Source organism: Marmota flaviventris, chromosome 8 (assembly GCF_047511675.1).
Source record: "Marmota flaviventris isolate mMarFla1 chromosome 8, mMarFla1.hap1, whole genome shotgun sequence".
NCBI classification, from domain to species: Eukaryota; Metazoa; Chordata; class Mammalia; order Rodentia; family Sciuridae; genus Marmota; species Marmota flaviventris.
This window is the reverse complement of record NC_092505.1, coordinates 132,717,940-132,739,280: the sequence shown is the minus strand read 5'-3', so window position 1 is coordinate 132,739,280 and position 21,341 is coordinate 132,717,940. Positions and strand designations below refer to the sequence as shown.

The 21,341-nt window shown below is 35.7% G+C and overlaps 1 protein-coding gene across 1 annotated transcript in view; it reads left to right on the top strand.

Annotated features, from left to right (window-relative positions):
- Dock3 (dedicator of cytokinesis 3) overlaps positions 1-21,341 on the top strand; it is a 589,868-nt gene that overhangs the window by 290,216 nt on the left and 278,311 nt on the right. Inside the window, exons 7-8 of the mRNA XM_071614941.1 lie at positions 1,539-1,580; positions 2,420-2,574. Coding sequence (XP_071471042.1) covers positions 1,539-1,580; positions 2,420-2,574 — 197 coding nt within the window. The remainder of the gene's footprint in view (positions 1-1,538; positions 1,581-2,419; positions 2,575-21,341) is intronic.

Sequence of the window (21,341 nt, the reverse complement as noted above, 5' to 3'; positions counted from 1 at the left end):
ATGCAATCCCTTAATTTAAAATAAAACAAAATTTATTTTAGTCTGATAACATTCCAGTAGGATCTAGTCAGTAAACCATAGAAAACCCAATTTGTATTTTGAAAGCCTGATTTTGTTTTGTTGTTTTAAGTTTGTCTTTCCCGATGCTTGTGATAAAGCCTAAGGCCTCATACTTGCTAAACAAGTCTCTACCACTGAGCTGTACACCCAGCCCTAATTTTTTTGTCAATTTCATGTATGTTTTCTTTTGTGTATATACATTCTATGTAATAGTTTACCCAGATGTTATACATTTGACTTTATTAAATTAAATATGTATCATGGGAAAATATAGTCCTATGAATGAACATCAGTACTCCTTAATAACTTGCTAATAATGCACATAGATATTTAATAATTAGTAAATATAGCTAGTGGGTCACACTTAAATTAGTATTTAATTTTACTTTCGTTTTATTGAATGTTAAAGGTATGTATTGAGAATTTAAATGAAGGCATTCTTACAACCACTCTTCTTACCCATATGATGTGAAACTGTGTGCTGCCCCACATCTATAGGGTCCAAATGGCAGCCAAATAGTAACTCTCATTGTTGAGTTTTCCAATACGGGGCAATAAATATTTGTGAACTCACCATTCTTCTTGGCCAGGTTTTACTTCCAAATATGAATGGCTTTTCTATAATAACTAGTTTTTAAAAAGAAAGCCAATTATAGTAATAATAAGAATACCAGTTATAGAGAATAATTATCATTCACTTACATTCTGGGTTAATCTGCAGAAAACCCTATGAGACTGAGTTAGGCACAAAATTGTATCCTCAGTTTATACATGAGAAAATATACAGCCATTAAATGTGACTCATGATTCAAAACTGGTTTCTTGACTTCTGTACTTAGGTCCCTAACTGCTATATTATACTGATTTCCATTATGTAATTTGAACCTCACAACAATATTTTGAGGAAGAAAAGACCAGTTCTTATCTGTTTTACAGTAGAAAAAATACCTCTAGGATAGAGTTAATGATTTGTTTAAAGTTTCACAGCCTATGAATGGCATAGCTGGAATTGGAATCTGCTTCTTTTAACTTCAGCCAATAGCAATGGAACAGCATGGAACAGCATGAAGAAATCTTAGGGGAGGATCCCTTTTTTTAAAAGGGCTTCAGTGTGGAAAGTCTGAAGAAGCCTAATCAGGCAGTTCAGAAAATGGTAAAGTGTGGGAAGACATTGCCAAAGAAAAGATCTAGTAGCGAGCACCCATCTGTGACTTGGTTGGTATTCAGTGATAGAGAACCTAGGGTTTGAATGCAGATTTTTCAGCTTCTTGTGTGACCTTCAGCAAATAACTTCCCTGCTCTTAAACTTTCATTGTCTCCATCGAATATGAATAATTATTATCTAACAAAGTTATCAGAATTAAATGATATCATGAAGATAAAATGCATAGTAGACTGCCTAGCATATAGAAGGTACTTAATAAAAGTTAGTTTCTTTCCTAACAGAGTAAATCTTTCTTTTTTCTTTCTTTCCATAGCATTTGTCTAGTAGGCAGAGTGTACAGCAGAGCACATCCCAGGTAAGCAGCTTACCCAGACCTCCCAGTCTTTTCCCTCAACTTTCTTTTAAGAGATCACAGCATATGAAAGCACTAAGATATGATAGATACCACTGACTTCTTGAATGTGTGGTAACTTTATTCTAAGCAGCCTTTACCTCCTAGCAGATTTTACCAGTCTCCATTCCTCTGTGCAAATTTATATAAGCACAATTAAAAGAAAGTAGACTCAGACTAAAATGAATTCACTTAGGAGAAAATAAAAATGTTATGAAGAAAGGTAAATATTTACACCTTGCCCTCTTCTGGCCAAATCCAAAGAGCAAGTGTTGAGGGGAAAAATTAATGCCCAATGCTTTTGCCTATTTTAATTATGAGGTATCTTGTACTTTTAAAATGAACTGATATTTGGGTCAGGGCTGTGTTATTCTGGTTGTGTCTTACTTTGCCATTGTCATGTAAATATCATGAAAAATAAAATGTAAAATGAATTGCACTTAACTATTCAAAAAACAAATATTTATACCTAACAGTGTAAATCAAGTACATTAGGACAGCATCTCTAAAAAATGATGTTAAAAATTGTTCCATGGAAAATTTAGATTTGTGACCTAGTGGAGATTTGAGTTCACTTGTAATTTGGAATTCTGTTCTCTTATCTCCTTCACTCTCTCCCAGCTGCTTGCTTGCCCATCTCAATCCAAGTCTATTGACATAGCATCCCTTACTGGCAGAGAAAACATCTTCAGTCTCTCTTAAATACTTCCCTTCAGTAGTGTAATAAGACTTAGTAATTTAATTTTTAATAATCAATATAGTGAATAAGATAGAAATCATTGCTCTTTTACCGTCCTCATTAGGTAGATACAATGCGCCCTCGTCATGGGGAAACCTGTCGGATGCCAGTACCACATCACTTCTTCTTCAGTCTAAAGAGTTTCACCTATAATACCATTGGGGAAGATACTGATGTCTTCTTTTCCTTATATGACATGAGAGAAGGCAAGCAGATCAGGTAAGAGTTACTGGAAGTTTTGGTGAGGCTGAGGCTCTGTATTAGGATGGCTTGGGTCTTAGGCATCTTTGACATTCTAAGAAGATAGAAGCACAGAGGAGGCAAAGCAAGATGAACTAGCTTTGTCTTCTTGTCTGGAAATTTTACTTTAATCCCCAATGTCCCTTGAAGTCATCTAAACTATATCGTATGTGGCTTCTTTTTTTCCCCTCTGCTTATTTCCATATAGAAGCTCAAAATTGAATCTTGAGTTTTACCACCTCAGGGAAGGAAATATATACAAGTGTTCAATTCAAGAGAAAGAGCAGAGGATAAACAAAGCAAGGCAACTGTAGCGAAGATGCCCAGCCCTAGAGTACAGGAAGTCCTGAGCCCTGGCTTGATGCATGTGAGTGAGAGAGTTCACTGGGAAAGAGGCTGATAGTGTTCTGTCAGAAGGCAGTTCCAGCCTTTGATGCCATTCCAACACTGTGAAGGAAGAGTGCCTTCTGGGAAGAAGGGAAAGCTGGGCTGCTTTTGTTCTTTATGCCTTAGATTGAAGAAGAGGTACCAAAGGGCTGACATGCAATGGAGTATATATCATGGCAGAGCCCTGGAGCTATTAAACATGAAAACTTCAGCAGTGCTTTCTTCCTTGAAGGGTGGGGAGAATCAAGGAGACTCTTTAGGCTTCCCTTCTAGAGGCCACAGGGTGTGCTGTGAGCTCTGTAGCTAACATGAAATTTTTAGAGTTCAAACATTTCTCTATGGTTAGCTTCTAACTAGGGCAGAGAGAAAAATCTCAGATTATTTATATTGTTTGAGAACTTGTGATAAGAGTGCCTTATGTTTTTTTCTTTGTTTTTATTTTTCTTACTAAAATTCACTTTTCCAATTGTATATTACACATGGGAAAATTTAAAATGGAAGTTGTAATAGTACAAAGAAAAACAATTTGTGTGCTCCAGGACACTGCTAATCCTAATGAAAAAAAAAAAAACTAAAGCACTGTGTTTAATTTTGGCATTTGGAATAAAATTATACACTATTGATCAGGGCATTAATTTTCCTTGTCATCAATGGCTAATAGTATGTGCCCCTGGGAAAGATGTTATAGAGAAGATAGTGGGGTGCATACAGGCAAGACTACATACAAGAGCTGTAGATTCTGGCTACTCTTATTTTTCTACTAGACCAGAGGTTTATTATTTATTTGACTAATAATAAACTTTATTATTTATTTATAAAAGTGTAAGAATCCTTTCCTGCTCTTGTAAATTTTACAAGGAAGTCTAATATATGAGACAGAGGAAATAGATCTATTTTAGTGTTAAGGGAAGGGGTAAATAACAGAAATTTCACTAAGCCCCATCTCATCCAGTACCCTGTGGAACCACTGGAAGTCCATGTATTGCAGTTTGAAAACTGGAATATATTTCTTTGTCATATTTGAGCACAGAAACTCTGGCTTCTCTTTCCATAATCCCAGCATCTTGCACAGTGCCTTGTGCTCAGTACATGTTTTACCAGATGTACTTACTAGAGAAAATACAAATCAAGCACAGCCACCCCAGTATTCTGATTTGTAATTTGTCAGGGAAGTCATCAGTGGACCAACTATTTTGTCTTTGAATTTATTATTTATAATTTAGCCTTAAAAACTATAAAGTATTTTAAAGAAATATAAAAATTTTTTGTAGAGCTACTAGAAATGTTTAGATCATTTAAAAATTTCTTGATAGTCAGACTAGGGATGCAGCTCAGTGGCAGAGTACTTGCCTAGCATGTGTGAGAACCTAGATTTGATTGCCAATACTGTGAAAAATTAATTGATTTTTAAAAATTAAAAGAAAATAAAAATTTCTAGATATTGAAGAGAAGTATACCACTTTCCCACTGTAAAAGAAATTATAAAGTCCTTAATTGAATGTTCTTTATTTTTTTAGTTTTCTTAAACTTAATTTTAACAGTAAACTAATAAGAAACTTTTAGATCTAGATCTAAAATCAACAAATTGTCTTTCTTTCTTCTATTAGCATTTGGATAGCTGTATAAACCCTCAAAAATTCTAGATCATTGAACTACTATTAACAAAGAATTAGGGTTTTCTTATGGTTAGGTTATTAAATTAGTCATGTATTACTTTCTTGAAGCAGTTTATGAGAAATCATTAAAGGTCAGTGATATATCAGGTGTTCAGGGTATTGACACAGAATGTTTAAATTTATATCTTCTCATCAAGATGTTCTCTTGAGGAACTGGGGATGTAGCTTGGTGGTAGAGTGCTTGTCTAGCATGCATGAGGCACTGGGTTTAATTCTCAGCACCACATAAAAATGAATAAATAAAATAAAGATATTGTGTCCATCTAAACCAAAAAAAAAATTTTAAAAAGAGGTTCTCTTGAGCATCTGTCTTTTTAACCAAATAGTGCTTGTCTAACCTCTAATTAAATGGTGCTACTCTAGTTTTCAGCATTTCTACTATACTTACCTCTGTGCCAAAGAGCACATACATGTGGGCAGAAAGAGCTAATTAAAGAGAAGAGCAGATATTCTTCCATTTTGTCTCATTGCTGATTTCATATGCAAACCTGGAATGGCTAAAATGAAAGACACTGCAAAATCATACAGTACATCCTAGTATGGGTTAACTGATAAGTATTAGACAATCTGCAGAAGGGAATATGCAGCAGCTAGCAGGACCTTGGTTGCTTAAATAGCATTTTTGACATTTCGTCATTTAGAATAGAATCAAATATTTGGTCATAAAATCTAAATCTCAGAGACCTCTCCCCTGAGTTTCAGGCCCTCATTTCCTTTTCTCTACCAGACATGTGCCCTTGGATGTCCCTGTCCTGCAGGGTGCTTAGATCCTGGGGAAAAGGTTCAGGACTCTGGCAGTTGAAAGAAGATACAAGGTGCAGTTGGAATTGAAGACATGCTTTATTTGAAGGTGGCAATAGCTGCCTATCTTTGCAATAGGCCTTTATCATGTGTGAGCCAAAGAAGGCCTGATGCCATTGGATTATGTGAGTGCAGATGCACAAGCAAATATTTATAACCTTGAGTACATATGCTGAATTGGGGTGTTTATGACCTTGACTGTATATATACTAAAACATAGCAGGCCAGAAGTCTCAGCAAGGGAACTTAAATATAGCCATCTTGGGCTTGCCCCCACAGTCCCTCAGACATACTTATCTCAGTATATAAAAACTGAATTCATTTTCTTTGCTTCACACATAAACTTTTGCCCATGCTCCTTAAATCAGGTAAAAGGCATTATCATTTGCTTAGAGAGCATCTGAAACCTTGGAATTCTTGTAAGCTCCTTCTTTATCTCTTTCCCCTCTCTGTTAATCAGTGTCCTTTCAACTTCTGCTTCCTAAACATCAACCAAATCACTTCTCCTATTCCATTCTCATTGTTATCCAATATCCTTCATATTTCTACCCAAATATAGACTCCCTGAATCTACTTTCTTCACATCCTGAGTTATTCTTCACACCATGCTTCTCTTTTAAAAATGTAAACTGTTGGTGTTAGTTCCCATTTATGCTACAGAACTTGCTGTTTAACATTGTGTAGAAGGCCTGGCTTATGACTCTATCTAATTCTCCAACTTTAAAATAAATTCAATTTAACTTTGGTAATTTATTTGGCTTTCTCTAAACTTGTTTCCCTACCCTTCTTGTTTTGATGAACTTCTGTCTGTTCTTTAAAATTTAAATTTTTGAAAATTTCCTCAAAGTTTGTGAGTAGAATCAAGCCCTAGGAATTGACTTTGCCCATGTTTACTCTGTACCTAGCTTTATTTCATTAGTAGATATTACATTGTAATTGTGCACGTGCCTATAGATTTTCCCCCTTAGAATGGGACTTCCTTGTATATTTCTTGTGCTATTTTCCCCCCAGTGATAAGCATAAGACCTGAAAAAAAAATTTGTTGAGCAATTAAATTTAAATAAGCCTTTACTGACGGTCTCTCATTGAGGGACCTTTCAATATCTGCTAGGTCTAGAGATTAAAAAGAAGTTCCCCTGTTTCTAAAGAGATCTAATAGGACATTACAGTGTTCCCAAAAGATGTGATACATGTTCCTGACTTTAAATTACAAACCAGCCAAGTGGAAAAGTCAGATAGAAAAATATCTTCTTGACATGTGGCAAGATTTTAAGTGCAATAAGAAATCAGGGAAGAAGAAAATTATTGAGGACAGAGAATCTAAAAAGGGGTTTGGAGAAGATGGAAGTAGCTAAACTAAAGAATGGCCAGGATATAGGATGTTAATTTATTTATTAAAAAAATATTTGTTAATATTTTCTACCACCTATTATGATAAGTGCTAGGTATACTAAGGAGAACAAGAGAGATACCTGTTTATCTGCCTGGAGCTCATGGTTAAACACATGATCACATAAATAAGTATATAATATGAAAATTATGATAAGTGCCATAAAGATAAATCTTGCATTATGTCATGAAGACCTTATATAGATTAAAGGAAAGCTCTTTTGGCTTTCAAGCTAAGCCCTAAAGTGTGAGGAAGCAAAGAGGGAATAATGGGTTCTAAGCTAAAGGTCTAGAGGTAAGAGAAAACTTGTTAATCTCAGAGAACTGAGAGGAGGTCAGTATATCTAGAATATAGTGAGTGAGATGAATGGGGATGTCATAAAGTGATCCAAGAGATAAGCAGAGGCCAGCTTATGCAAGGCCTCATAGACATTCAGCAATTTGGATTTTATTATAAATTTAAGAAGAGAAGATATTCAAGCATGAAAAGTAACAAAAGCAAAGTCACGAGTCAAACAGTAAGGACATAATGTATGTGTACAGAAAAATATGAGAGACTATTAGAGCTAGAAAAACCATGTTGACAATAAAATCTAGGACTCTGAACTTATTTCTTACCTATTTTTGATTGCTCTCCTCCTTGAACGTAGAAAGAGCTCAGTGTTTGGTCGTAAAATAAAAGCTACAGCAGTCTGATACATCCAGGACTACAAATGTAGGAATTCTGGGCAAGAGAAAGAAGAAAGAGAGAAGAGAATATGGGAAAAATAAGAAATAATCACTGTAAACTTCCAAAATTTGTTGAAAAACTGTAAATACAAGAAGTTCAGTAAGACTAAAGTAGGATAAATGTAAAAATAGCAATACCTAAACACAATATACTCAAACTATTAAAAGCCACAAAAAAGAAGTTTTTGAGAACAGCAAGAGAAAAATTCCTTGTCATAAGCAAGAAAACAACAATATAATTAATGACTTCCATTATCAGAAATTACTTTCATTATCAGAAGTAATAGAAGTTACAAAAAAAAAGTTTAATAGTGTACCCATTCAGTTGGCTGAAAGGAAAGAATAAAACTGTCAGTCAAGAATGGGTGCTTATGTTGCTTCCACCTGTTGGCTATTGTGAATAATGCTATGAACATGGGTGTAAAATTATCTCTTTAAGATCTTGGTTAGAATTCCTTTGGATAAAGTTTGAATGTTTTCTCTTATTTGCCTAGTCTAAAATAAGGGGAAAAGGAAAGAAAAAGGGAAAAGGGGGTCAGGGATTCCATCAAAATAGAAGAAAGATTTGTAGACTAGATGAAAGGTACTGAGGTGGAGGGAGAAGGGACAGGATAAGGGAAGAACAACAGAATGAATCTAACCTAACTTTCCTATGTACATATATGAATATACCATGATGAATCTCACTATCATGTATACCCCAAGACATTAACTATTAAAAAAAAAAAAACTAATGGGACAAGATGGTAGAGTAGAGAAGGTTACTTTTCAAAATACTTCCATGGCATAGGACCAGAAAAGAGGACAAATAGCTTTTCTTTGAGGTCAGTAAAAAAAAAGAAATCCTATTGGGACTTAATACTGGACTCTCAGAATGGCCTAGAACTTTGGATAGAATCAAATTAAAAACATAAATAAAAGAAAGAAAAATCCAGCACTGGCATCAGCAGCTGCTGATATATATCCACCATGGGCAGGTCAGAGAAAGAGACTAAGAGAGTCCAAATTTGAGGTAGCATCTAGGTGTGCCTTGAAACAGAGGACAGTGATCAGGGACATTGTCAAGCTGATCCAGTGGATGAGCTGCACTTTGTTTTCATGTGAGAGGGACACTGCCTGTCTCCCAGTGACCAGCAGAGAGAAGGGTCAGCAGCCATATTTTCCTGCGGTGCCATAGCTTTCCCAGGTATGGGTCCAAACCCAGGCATCCAGACCTGTGTAATTCCAGTTGGGCCAAAAACGTGACTGGCAGAGGCCCAACCCATGACCCAGAGTATGACTAGAAAACCAGGTGAAATTCAGGAATGGAAAGTGTTATACCCAGGGGATTTTGAGACACTCAGACCCGAGAGGTCCTGGGTGTCTCTCACACTTTGAGTCTCATGGTTGGCAGAACCAGCTGGGGACAACCAGGGACTTGATTGGGGGGAGGGGGGAGGGAATGAATGTGCACTTTGGGACTGAGCCCAGGTAGCAAAGATATGGGACTTGTGGGAGGTAAAGGGAGGCAAAGGACTGCTCAAGTGGAACCCAGAGGAGATTCAAGTGATACAAATGCCCAGTGCAGACCAGAAGCAGCCTGGCTCTGGTGGTGTGCTGATTTAAAAGCTGCACCAAACATCATTCCACAAAACACCAGGGGTCTAGCTAGACCCAAACCCCACCTCTAGGAGCACCACCTCTGAGAATTCCTTTTACAGAACTCTACAGTGACCCCTCACTTTGAGTGAAGGAGACAATACCTTCCAATCCACTGCACCTCATATTGCTGAAAAAGGAAGCTGAAAGCAGGCAGCCTAACTAGCTCCACAAAAAAAAGGAATTAACAGCCCTCAACTACTAGTCTTGCATATGCATAATACATACCTCAAGGGGAAAAAACAGACAATTGGGAACTGACAACCAACACATAATATTATAGTCAATTGTTTGACCATCACAATAGAAACAATTCCTTCATCTTGCATCAGGAAACTTTAAAAAAAAAAAAAGTGTGTGCTAATAGTCCATGGACAATTATACATAGGCATATTTGTCTCACACTTCTTCTTTCTGGCATTTCTTTATTTCTTTTTTATTATTTTATTTTATTTTTTATAGTTATAGATGGACAAAATGTCTTTATATTACTGGTTTATTTTTGTGTGGTGCTGAAAATTGAACCCAGTGCCTCATACATGCTAGGCAATCACTCTGCCACTGAGCTACAGCCCCAGCCCTCTAGCATTTCTTGAAGGTAATGATTTTCATGATTCTGTCTTTTGAGGACTAGGGTTTTGCCTTGGTATTGTTTTATGTATTTTTTTAAACTTTTCTTATTGTTCTTTTATATTGTTTTCCTCCTATTTCTCTCAATTATCTTTCTCTCTTTTGTGCACAGCCAAATTATATTGTTCTCTCACTCTTCCTTTAATTCTTTACTACCACTTTCTCTCTCTCATCCTCTGTCTCAATTATTACATCCTCTGCATTCTCCCTCTTCACCTTTTTTGAAATAGCAAACCCTTTTGTAAACATAATATCTCTACTATTGATAATTTCATACTATACAATTTCTTTGTAGAGTGCCAATTAACATTGTATATTCCAAAATAAGAACTAAGTAGTTTAATGCTGAATATTGATTGCATTTGATGTTATTATTTGTCTTCCTCTAAAATCTGAGATACTAGAAATCTTCAGGAACACTATAAATTCATAGGGTAGAAGCACTCCCACCTCAGATTCTTACTGAAAATTTTGGTAGACACTCAAACAACATGAAAAATCAAGGGAATAAATCATCACAAACAAATCAAAATACCACATTAACAGAATCTCATGATATCACAGTGATGGAAATGTCCAAGCAAGAAGGAATTTAGAAAGTCTAGAGTTAAGTTGATCTGTGAGATCAAATATTATGTCAGGAGTAAAATCAGAAAAATCAAAGAAGGAAAAGACTACTTCAATAGGAAATAGAAATTTTAAAGAATCAGTCAGAAATTATCAAAATGAAGGAATCAATAAACCAAATTAAAAACTCAATGTAAAGAATCACCAGCAGACTAGACCTGAGAGATAGCATTTTAGAAAATGAAGACAAAATATATGATCTTGAAAATAAAGTTGACCATGGAGAAAAGATGTTAAGAGAACACAAACAGAATGTTCAAGAAATATGGAATAACTTGGAAAGACCCAATTTAAGATTTATTGAGATAGATGAAGGCTCGTATATACAAACCAATGGAATGCACAAGCTTTTCAATGAAATAATATCAGTAAATTTCCCAAACCTTAAGAAGGAAATGGAAAATCAAACACAGGAGGCTTACAGGACCCCAAGTATACAGAATTACATAGAATCAAACCCAGGCACATTATTATGAAAATGCCTACCATACAGAATAAGGATAGACTTTTAAAGGCTGACAGAGAAAAATGACAGTTAAGATTTACATCCAGGAGGGGAAAGATGGCGGCCAATAGAGTGCATCACCCCCGTGTACCGCATCACTGCGCAGGTGAATAGCGAGTTAGAACAGCCAGAAGCTATCTTGTTAGGAATGTCCAGCATAATTGGGGTGCACTGAAACCTAGAGGAAGGATTTCCAACACCCGAGGATCAATTACTGTGGCTCAATCGTGAGTGAACCGTGTGCCTGGAGATTCAGGCTGATTGATCGGGGGCCGACTGCGCGCCAAGAAACGGCATGCCAGCAATGCAGAGAAACGGTGCTGTGGATTTTGTGGGGTCCCGCCAACTGTGCCCTCACTGTGCTCCAGGCTGAGTTCTGGGTTTGAGTCGGGGGAGAGAAACAGTCCAGATCTGCCCTCCACACCGGACAACTCACCAAGGAAGTCAGCGGCCACCATCTTGGAGAGCTGACATCACCATCACCAGTTTCCGACAGATCGCAGCAAATTCAGCAATAGAACAGGAGAGATCTTAGAGCTATAAAAACCAAAACAAATTTATAGGAGAAAACAGAAACACAGCAGTCAAACAGAGTTGGAAAGTAACGTGAGCAACATGAAAAAACAAGGGGAAAAGGATTATAAACAATGCAGGATAACTTAAATTTACAGGAGAACCTAGAGGCATCAGAAAAATGGACAGAGAAAGAACTCAAGGCATACCTGACTCAGATGGAATGGAATCTTAAAGAAGTCATTAGACAGCAAGTCCAAACAATGAAAGAATACTTTGAAAATGAATTGCATAAGCAGATTCAAATAGCAAAAAATGAGCTCTACCAGGAGATAGAGATTTTTTTAAAAAATCAAACAGTAATCCTAGAAATGCAGGAAACCATAAACCAAATCAAAAACTCAAAGGAGAATATTACAAATAGACTAGATCAAATAGAAGTCAGAACATCAGATAATGAAGACAAAGTTTATCAACTCGAAAAGACTATAGCCAACGCAGAAAGGCTGGTAAGAAACCACGAGCAAAATATCCAAGAGATATAGGATGTCATAAAAAAACCAAACTTAAGAGTCATTGGTATAGAAGAAGGTATAGAGGTCCAAACCAAAGGAATGAGCAACTTATTGAATGAAATAATCTTAGAAAACTTTCCAGAAATGAAAGATGGAATGGACTGCCAAATTCTGGAAGCCTACAGGACCCCAAACATACAAAACTGTAATAGACCAACTCCAAGACACATTATTATGAAGATATCCAACATACAGAACAAGGAGAGAATATTAAAAGCTACAAGAGAAAGGAGAAAGATTACATTCAGGGGTAAACCAATTAGGTTGACAGCTGATTTTTCATCACAGACGTTGAAAGTGAGAAGATCCTGGAACAACGTATTTCAAACACTGAAAAATAATGGATTCCGACCTAGAATATTATATCCAGCAAAATTAAGCTTCAGGTTTGACAGTGAAATTAAAATATTTCATGCTAAACAAAAGTTAAAAGAATTTGCAGCCAGAAAACCAGCACTGCAAAGCATTTTGAGCAAAACACTACAAGAAGAGGAAACAAAAAACAGCACCCAAAACTAACAGTGGGAGGTAACTCAGTAAAGGGGGGGGGGGGAATAAACAAAGAGAAAAAACAAGCCAAATTAAAATAAATAAATAAACAAACAAACAAACATGACTGGAAGTACAAACCATATATCAATAGTAACCCTAAACGTTAATGGCTTAAATGCACCAATCAAGCGACATAGACTAGTAACTTGGATTTAAAAAACAGACCCAATAATATGCTGCCTTCAGGAGACTCATCTGTCAGGAAAAGACATACACAGGCTGAAGGTGAAAGGTTGGGAAAAATCATACCATTCATATGGTCCTCGGAAGCAAGCAGGAGTGGCCATACTCATATCGAATAAAATCAACTTCAAACCTAAGTTAATCAAAAGGAATAAAGAAGGACACTATATACTGTTAAAAGGAACCATTCACCAACAAGACCTAACAATTATCAATATGTATGCACCAAATAATGGTGCTGCAACGTTCATAAAACAAACTCTCCTCAAGTTCAAGAACCAAATAGACCACAACACAATAATTATGGGTGACTTCAACACACTGCTCTCACCATTGGACAGATCCTCCAAACAAAAGCTGAATAAAGAAACTATAAAACTCAATAACACAATCAATAACCTAGACTTAACTGACATATATAGAATATATCAACCATCGTCAAGAGGGTATACGTTCTTCTCAGCAGCACATGGATCCTTCTCAAAGATAGACCATATATTATGCCATAGGGCAACTCTTAGTAAATATAAAGGTGTGGAGATAATACCATGCATCTTATCTGATCATAATGGAATGAAACTGGAAATCAATGATAAAAGAAGGAAGGAAAAATCCTGCATCACCTGGAAAATGAACAATATGTTACTGAATGATCAATGGGTTACAGAAGACATAAAGGAGGAAATCAAAAAATTCTTAGAGATAAATGAAAATACAGACACAACATATCGGAATTTATGGGACACAATGAAAGCAGTTTTAAGAGGGAAATTCATTGCCTGGAGTTCATTCCTCAAAAAAAAAAAGAAAAAACCAACAAATAAATGAGCTCACACGTCATCTCAAAACCCTAGAAAAGGAAGAGCAAAACAACAGCAAAGGTACAGAAGGCAAGAAATAATTAAAATTAGAGCAGAAATCAACAAAATTGAAACAAAAGAAACCATGGAAAAAATTGACAAAACTAAAAGTTGGTTCTTCGAAAAAATAAATAAGATCGACAGACCCTTAGCCATGCTAACTAAGAGAAGAAGAGAGAGAACTCAAATTACTAACATACAGGATGAAAAAAGCAATATCACAACAGACACTACAGAAATACAGAAGATAATCAGAAATTATTTTGAAACCCTATATTCCAATAAAATAGAAGATAGTGAAGATATCAATAAATTTATTAAGTCATATGATTTTCCCAGATTGAGTCAGGAAGATACACACAATTTAAACAGACCAATAACAAAGGAGGAAATAGAAGAAGCCATCAAAAGACTTCCAACCAAGAAAAACCCGGAACAGATGGGTATACAGAGGAGTTTTACAAAACCTTTAAAGAAGAGTTAATACCAATACTTTTCAAGTTATTTCAGGAAATAGAAAAAGAAGGAGCTATTCCAAATTCATTCTATGAGGCCAACATCACCCTGATCCGAAACCAGACAAAGACACTTCAAAGAAAGAAAACTACACACCAATATCTCTAATGAATCTAGATGCAAAAATCCTCAATAAAATTCTGGCGAATTGGATACAAAAGCATATCAAAAAAATTGCACACCATGATCAAGTAGGATTCATCCCTGGGATGCAAGGCTGGTTCAATATACGGAAATCAATAAATGTTATTCACCACATCAATAGACTTAAAGATAAGAACCATATGATCATCTCGATAGACGCAGAAAAAGCATTCGACAAAATACAGCATCCCTTTATGTTCAAAACACTAGAAAAACTAGGGATAACAGGAATTACCTCAACATTGTAAAAGCTATCTATGCTAAGCCTCAGGCTAGCATCATTCTAAATGGAGAAAAACTGAAGGCATTCCCTCTAAAATCTGGAATAAGACAGGGATGCCCTCTATCACCACTTCTATTCAATATAGTTCTCGAAATACTAACCAGAGCAATTAGACAGAAAAAAGAAATTAAAGGCATTAAGATAGGAAAAGAAGAATTTAAATCATCACTATTTGCGGATGATATGATCTTATACCTAGAAGACCCAAAAGGGTCTACAAAGAAACTACTAGAGCTAATAAATGAATTCAGCAAAGTGGCAGGATATAAAATCAACACGCATAAATCAAAGGCATTTCTGTATATCAGCGACAAATCTTCTGAAATGGAAATGAGGAAAACCACCCCATTCACAATATCCTCAAAAAAAAAAAAATTCTTGGGAATCAACCTAAGAAAAGAGGTGACAGATTTATACAATGAAAATACAGAAACCTAAAGAGAGAAATAGAAGAAGATCTTAGAAGATGGAAAAATATACCCTGTTCATGGATAGGCAGAACTAACATCATCAAAATGGCGATATTACCAAAAGTTCTCTATAGGTTCAATGCAATGCCAATCAAAATCCCAACAGCATTTCTTATAGAAATAGATAAAGCAATCATGAAATTCATATGGAAAAACAAAAGACCCAGAATAGCAAAAGCAATTCTAAACAGGAAGAGTGAAACAGGCAGTATAGCGATACAGACTTCAAACTGTACTACAGAGCAATAGTAACAAAAACAGCATGGTACTGGTACCAAAACAGGCGGGTGGACCAATGTTACAGAATAGAGGACACAGAGACTAATCCACAAAATTACAACTCTCTTATATTTGATAAAGGTGCTAAAAGCATGCAATGGAGGAAGGATATCATCTTCAACAAATGGTGCTGGGAAAACTGGAAATCCATATGCAACAAAATGAAACTGAATCCCTTTCTCTCACCATGCACAAAAGTTAACTCAAAATGGATCAAGGAGCTTGATATAAAATCAGAGACACGGCGTCTGATAGAAGAAAAAGTTGGCTACGATCTACATATTGTGGGGTCGGGCTCCAAATTCCTCAATAGGACACCCATAGCACAAGAGTTAATAACTAGAATCAACAAATGGGACTTACTCAAACTAAAAAGTTTTTTCTCAGCAAAAGAAGCAATAAGAGAGGTAAATAGGGAGCCTACATTCCTGGGAACAAATCTTTACTCCTCACACTTCAGATAGAGCCCTAATATCCAGAGTATACAAAGAACTCAAAAAAATTACACAATAAGATAACAAGTAACCCAATCAACAAATGGGCCAAGGACCTGAACAGACACTTCTCAGAGGAGGACATACAATCAATCAACAAGTACATGAAAAAATGTTCACCATCTCTAGCAGTCAGAGAAATGCAAATCAAAACCACCCTAAGATACCATCTCACTCCAGTAAGATGGCAGCCATTATGAAGTCAAACAACAACAAGTGCTGGCAAGGATGTGGGGAAAAGGGTACACTTGTACATTGCTGGTGGGACTGCAAATTGGTGCAGCCAATTTGGAAAGCAGTATGGAGATTCCTTGGAAAGCTGGGAATGGAACCACCATTTGACCCAGCTATTGTCCTTCTCGGACTATTCCCTGAAGACCTTAAAAGAGCGTACTATAGGGATACTGCTACATCGATGTTCATAGCAGCACAATTCGCAATAGCTAGACTGTGGAACCAACCTAGATGCCCTTCAATAGATGAATGGATTTTAAAAATGTGGCATTTATATACAATGGAGTATTACTCAGCACTAAAAAATGACAAAATCATGGCATTTACAGGGAAATGGATGGCATTAGAGCAGATTATGCTAAGTGAAGCTAGCCAATCCCTAAAAAACAAATGCCAAATGTCTTCCTCTCTGAGAGGAAGAGCATGAGAAAAAGATTAACATTAAACAGGGATAAGAGGTGGGAGGGAAAGGGAGAGAGAAGGGAAATTGCATGGAAATGTTAGGAGACCCTCATTGTTATACAAAATTACATATAAGAGGATGTGAGGGGAAAGGGAAAAAAACAAAACAAGGGAGAGAAATGAATTACAGTAGATGGGGTAGAGAGAGAAGAGGGGAGGGGAGGGGAGGGGTGATAGTAGAGGATAGGAAAGGTAGCAGAATACAACAGTCACTAGTATGGCAATATGTAAAAACGTGGATGTGTAATCCATGTGATACTGCAATCTGTATACGGGTTAAAAATAGGAGTTCATAACCCACTTGAATCAAATGTGTGAAATATGATATGTCAAGAGCTTTGTAATGTTTTGAACAACCAATAATAAAAAGATTTACATCCAGATCTCAGCAGACTTCTCAACCCAAACCCTTAAAACCAGGAAGTCTTAGAATAATATTTGCCAAACTCTGAAAGAAATTGAATGCCAACCAAGAATATCTGGCAAAATTAAGCTTCATATCTGATGAATAAATAAAAACCTTCCACAATAAACAAAAGTTAAAAGAATACAACTACAAGCACCGAAAAAACAAATAACCCAATCAACAGATGGGCCAAGGACCTGAACAGATACTTCTGAGAAGAGGATATACAATTAATCAACAAATATATGAAAACATGCTCATCGTCTCTAGCAATCAAAGAAAAGCAAATCAAAACTACTCTAAGATATCATCTCACTCCAGTCAAAATGGAAGCTATTTTGAAGACAAACAATAAGTGTTGGCGAGGATGTGGAGGGAAAGGTACACTCATACATTGCTGGTGGGACTGCATATTGGTGCAGCCAATATGGAAAGCAGTATGGAGATTCCTTGGAAATATGGGAATGAAGCCACCATTTGACCCAGCTATCCCTCTCCTCAAACTATACCCAGAAGACTTAAAAACAGCTTACTATAGGGACCCAGCCACATCAATGTCTATAGCAGCACAATTCACAATAGCTAAACTGTGGAGCCAACCTAGATGCCCTTTAGTAGAAGAATGAATAAAAATAAATGTGGCATATATACACGATGGAATTTTACTCAGCAATAAAACAGAATAAAATCATGGCATTTGCAGGTAAACTGATGGCACTGGAGAAGATAATGCTAAGTGAAGTTAGCCAGTCCCCAAAAAACAAATGCTGAATGTTTTCTCTGATATAAGGAGGCTGACTCATAGTGGGGTAGGGAGGGGGAGCATGGAAGGAATAAGGAAAGGGAGGGAAAAGGAGGGGGCAGAGGATTAGCAAGGATGGTGGAATGTGATGGACATCATTATCCAAAGACACTAATTGGTGTCAACATACTTTATACACAGAGATATGAAAAATTGTGGTATATACGTGTAATAATAATTGTAATGCAAAAAAACCCCAAAGTACATGTATAAAGACATGAATTGCAATGCATTCTGCTGTTGTGTATTTAGAAAATAAAATCAATTAAATTTAAAAAAAGAATTCAACTACAAGGCCTGCAATACAAAACATACTCAATAAAATATTTCATGAAGAAGTAAGGGAAAATTAAACACCAGCAAAGGGAGGAACTACACTAGAAGAATAGTCAATCAGAGGAGAAACTAATACAAATTTAAAATCAGAAATATATCAAAGTGAGAATGAATAAAAAACATCTCTCAATAACAACATTAAATGTAAATGGCCTAAACTCATCAATCAGAAACATAGATTGGGGGCTAGGAATGTAGCTCAATTGGTAGCGTGCTTGCCTGGCATGCATGGGGCACTGGGTTCGATCCTTAGCACCACATAAAAATAAAAAGATATTATGTTCACCTGAAACTAAAAAAAAATAAATACATAAAAACATAGATTGGCAAATTGGATTAAAAAACATGACCCAATATTCTGTCTCCAAGAGACTCACCTCATATGCAGACACCCACAGACTGAAGGTAAAAAGAATGGGAAAAATCATATCATTCATTTGGATCTCATAAACAAGCAGAGGTTTCTATCCTCAGATAAAGTGGACTTTAAGCCAAAGTTAATGAGAAGGGACCGAGAAGGTCATTTCATATGGCTTGAGGGAATCATATATCAATCACTTATAATAATCATAAATATTTGTGCCCCCAAACAATGGAGCATCTATGTATATCAAACAAACCCTTTTGTAATTTCAAGAATTAATTAGGTCACAACAAAATAATACTGGGGGACTTTAACACACCTCTCTCATCACTGGATAGATCATCCAAACAAAAACTAAATAAAGAAGCTATAGAACTAAGAAATATAAGTAATAATTTAGACTTAAGACATATATAGAATATTCATCAATCAATGGCTGAATACACTTTCTTCTCAGAAGCACAGAGATCATTTTCTAAAATAGATCACATCTTAGGTCACAAAGTAATACCTTGCAATTCAAAAAAACAGAGAGGATACCTTAGATTCTATCATATAATAATGAAATGAAATTAGAAATCAACATAAAATAAAAAAGTTAATATGTGGAGACTAAATAATATGCTATTGAATGATGAATGGATAACAGAAGAAATCAGGGATGAAATAAAAAATACTTAAAAATAACTGAGAATAGCTACACAACATACCAAAATTTGTTGGACATTATGAAGGCGGTTCTAAGAAGAAAGTTCATGGCACTGAGCTCATTCATTAAAAACATACAAAGATACCAGATAACCTAACATTATATCTGAAGACCCTGGAAAAAAGAAGATGAAATCAACACTAAAAGCAGTAGAAAACAGGAAATAATTAAAATCATAACTGAAATCAATGGAATTTAAACAAAAAAATGATTCAAAAAATCAATGAAATAAAAAGGTGATTCCTAGAAAAAAAAAATCAATAAAATTGATAAATCTTACCTACACTAACCAAGAGAAAAAGGGAAAAAACTCAATTTTTTTAAATTCATGAGGTAAAAAAAGAAATATCACCACAGATACCATTGAAAAACATAGGATAATCAGAAATTATTTTGAAAATTTACATGCCAATAAAATAGAAAATCTTGAAGACATTGACAAATTTCTAGACACATGATCTACCCAGATTGAACCAAGAGGACATAGAAAATTTAAACAAAACAATTTCAAGTAATGAAATTGAAGTTCCCATCAAAAGCTTACCAACAAAGGAAAGCCCAGAACCAATGGATTCTCAGCTGAGTCCTACAAGACCTACAAAGAAGAACTAATACCAATACTTCTCAAATTATTTCATGAAATATAAAAGGAGGGAACTTTTCCAAACTCATTCTGTGTGGCTGGTATCACCCTGATACCAAATCCAGACAGAGATATATCAAGGAAAGAAAACTTCAGACTAATATCTCTGATGAACATTCATGCAAAAATTTTTAATAAGATCCTGGCAAATTGCACAGAAAAAAAACACATTAAAAAGATGGTGCACCACGATCAAGTGGAGTTCGTCTCAGGGATGCAAGGTTGGTTCAATATACAAAAGTCTATAAATGTAATTCATCACATCAGTAGAATTAAAGATAAGAAATGTATGATCATCTCTTTACATGCAGAAAAAGCATTTGACAAAATACAGCAGCACCCCTTCATGTTCAAAACACTAGAAAAACTAGTTGTAGTAGGAATATACCTCAACATTATAAAAGCTATCTATGCTAAGCCCAAGGCCAACATTATTCTAAATGGAAAAAACTGAAGGCATTCCCTCTAAAAACTTGAACAAGACAGGGATGCCCTCATTCATCACTTCTATTCAACGTAGTCCTTGAAATTCTAGCCAGAGCAGTTAAACAGACAAAAGAAATTAAAGGGTTACAAATAGGAAAAGAGTAGCTCAAGCTATCACTATGTGCCAACGACATGATTCCATATTTACAGGATCCAAAAAATTCCACCAGAAAACTTCTAGAACTAATAAATTAATTCAGCAAAGTAGAAGGATATAAAATCAATACCCATAAATCAAATGCATTTCTATGATCAGTGATGAAATCACTGAAAGAGTAATTAGGAAAACTTACCCCATTCACAATAGCCTAAAAAAAAAAAATACTTGGAAATCAATCTAATGAAAGAGGTAAAAGACCTCTACAATGAAAGCTACATAATGCTAAAGAAGACCTTAGAAGGTGGAAAGATCTCAGGCTGGGGTTATGGCTCAGTGGTAGCGTGTTTGCCTAGCACATGTGAGGTACTGAGTTCATTAGCACCACATAAAAAAATAAAGATATCGTGTACATCTACAACTAAAAATATTTTTTTTAAACAGAGAAGATGGGAAAATCTCCCATGTTCTTGGATCGGCAGAGTTAATATTGTCAAAATGGTCATACTTCCAAAAGTGTTTTTAATTGATTTTTTAAAAAAATAAATGACAGCAGAATGCATTACAATTCTTACTACACATAAAGTATGTTGACACAAATTTGTGTCTTCATACATGTACTTTGGATAATGATGTCTATCATATTCCACCATCCTTGCCTCCTCCCTTTACCTCCCATTCCTCTGCCCTATCTCGAGTTCCTGTATTCCTCCCATGCTCCCCCTCCCTACCCACTATGAGTCACACTCCTTATATCAGAGAAAATATTCAGCATTTGTTTTTTGGGGATTGGCTAACTTCACTCAGAAACTATTTTGAAAATTTACATGCCAATAAAATACCATCCGTTTACCTGCAAAGGCCATGATTTTATTCTCTTTATTGCTGAGTAATATTCCATTGTGTATATATGCCACATTTATTTTTACCCATTCATCTACTGAAGGGCATCTAGG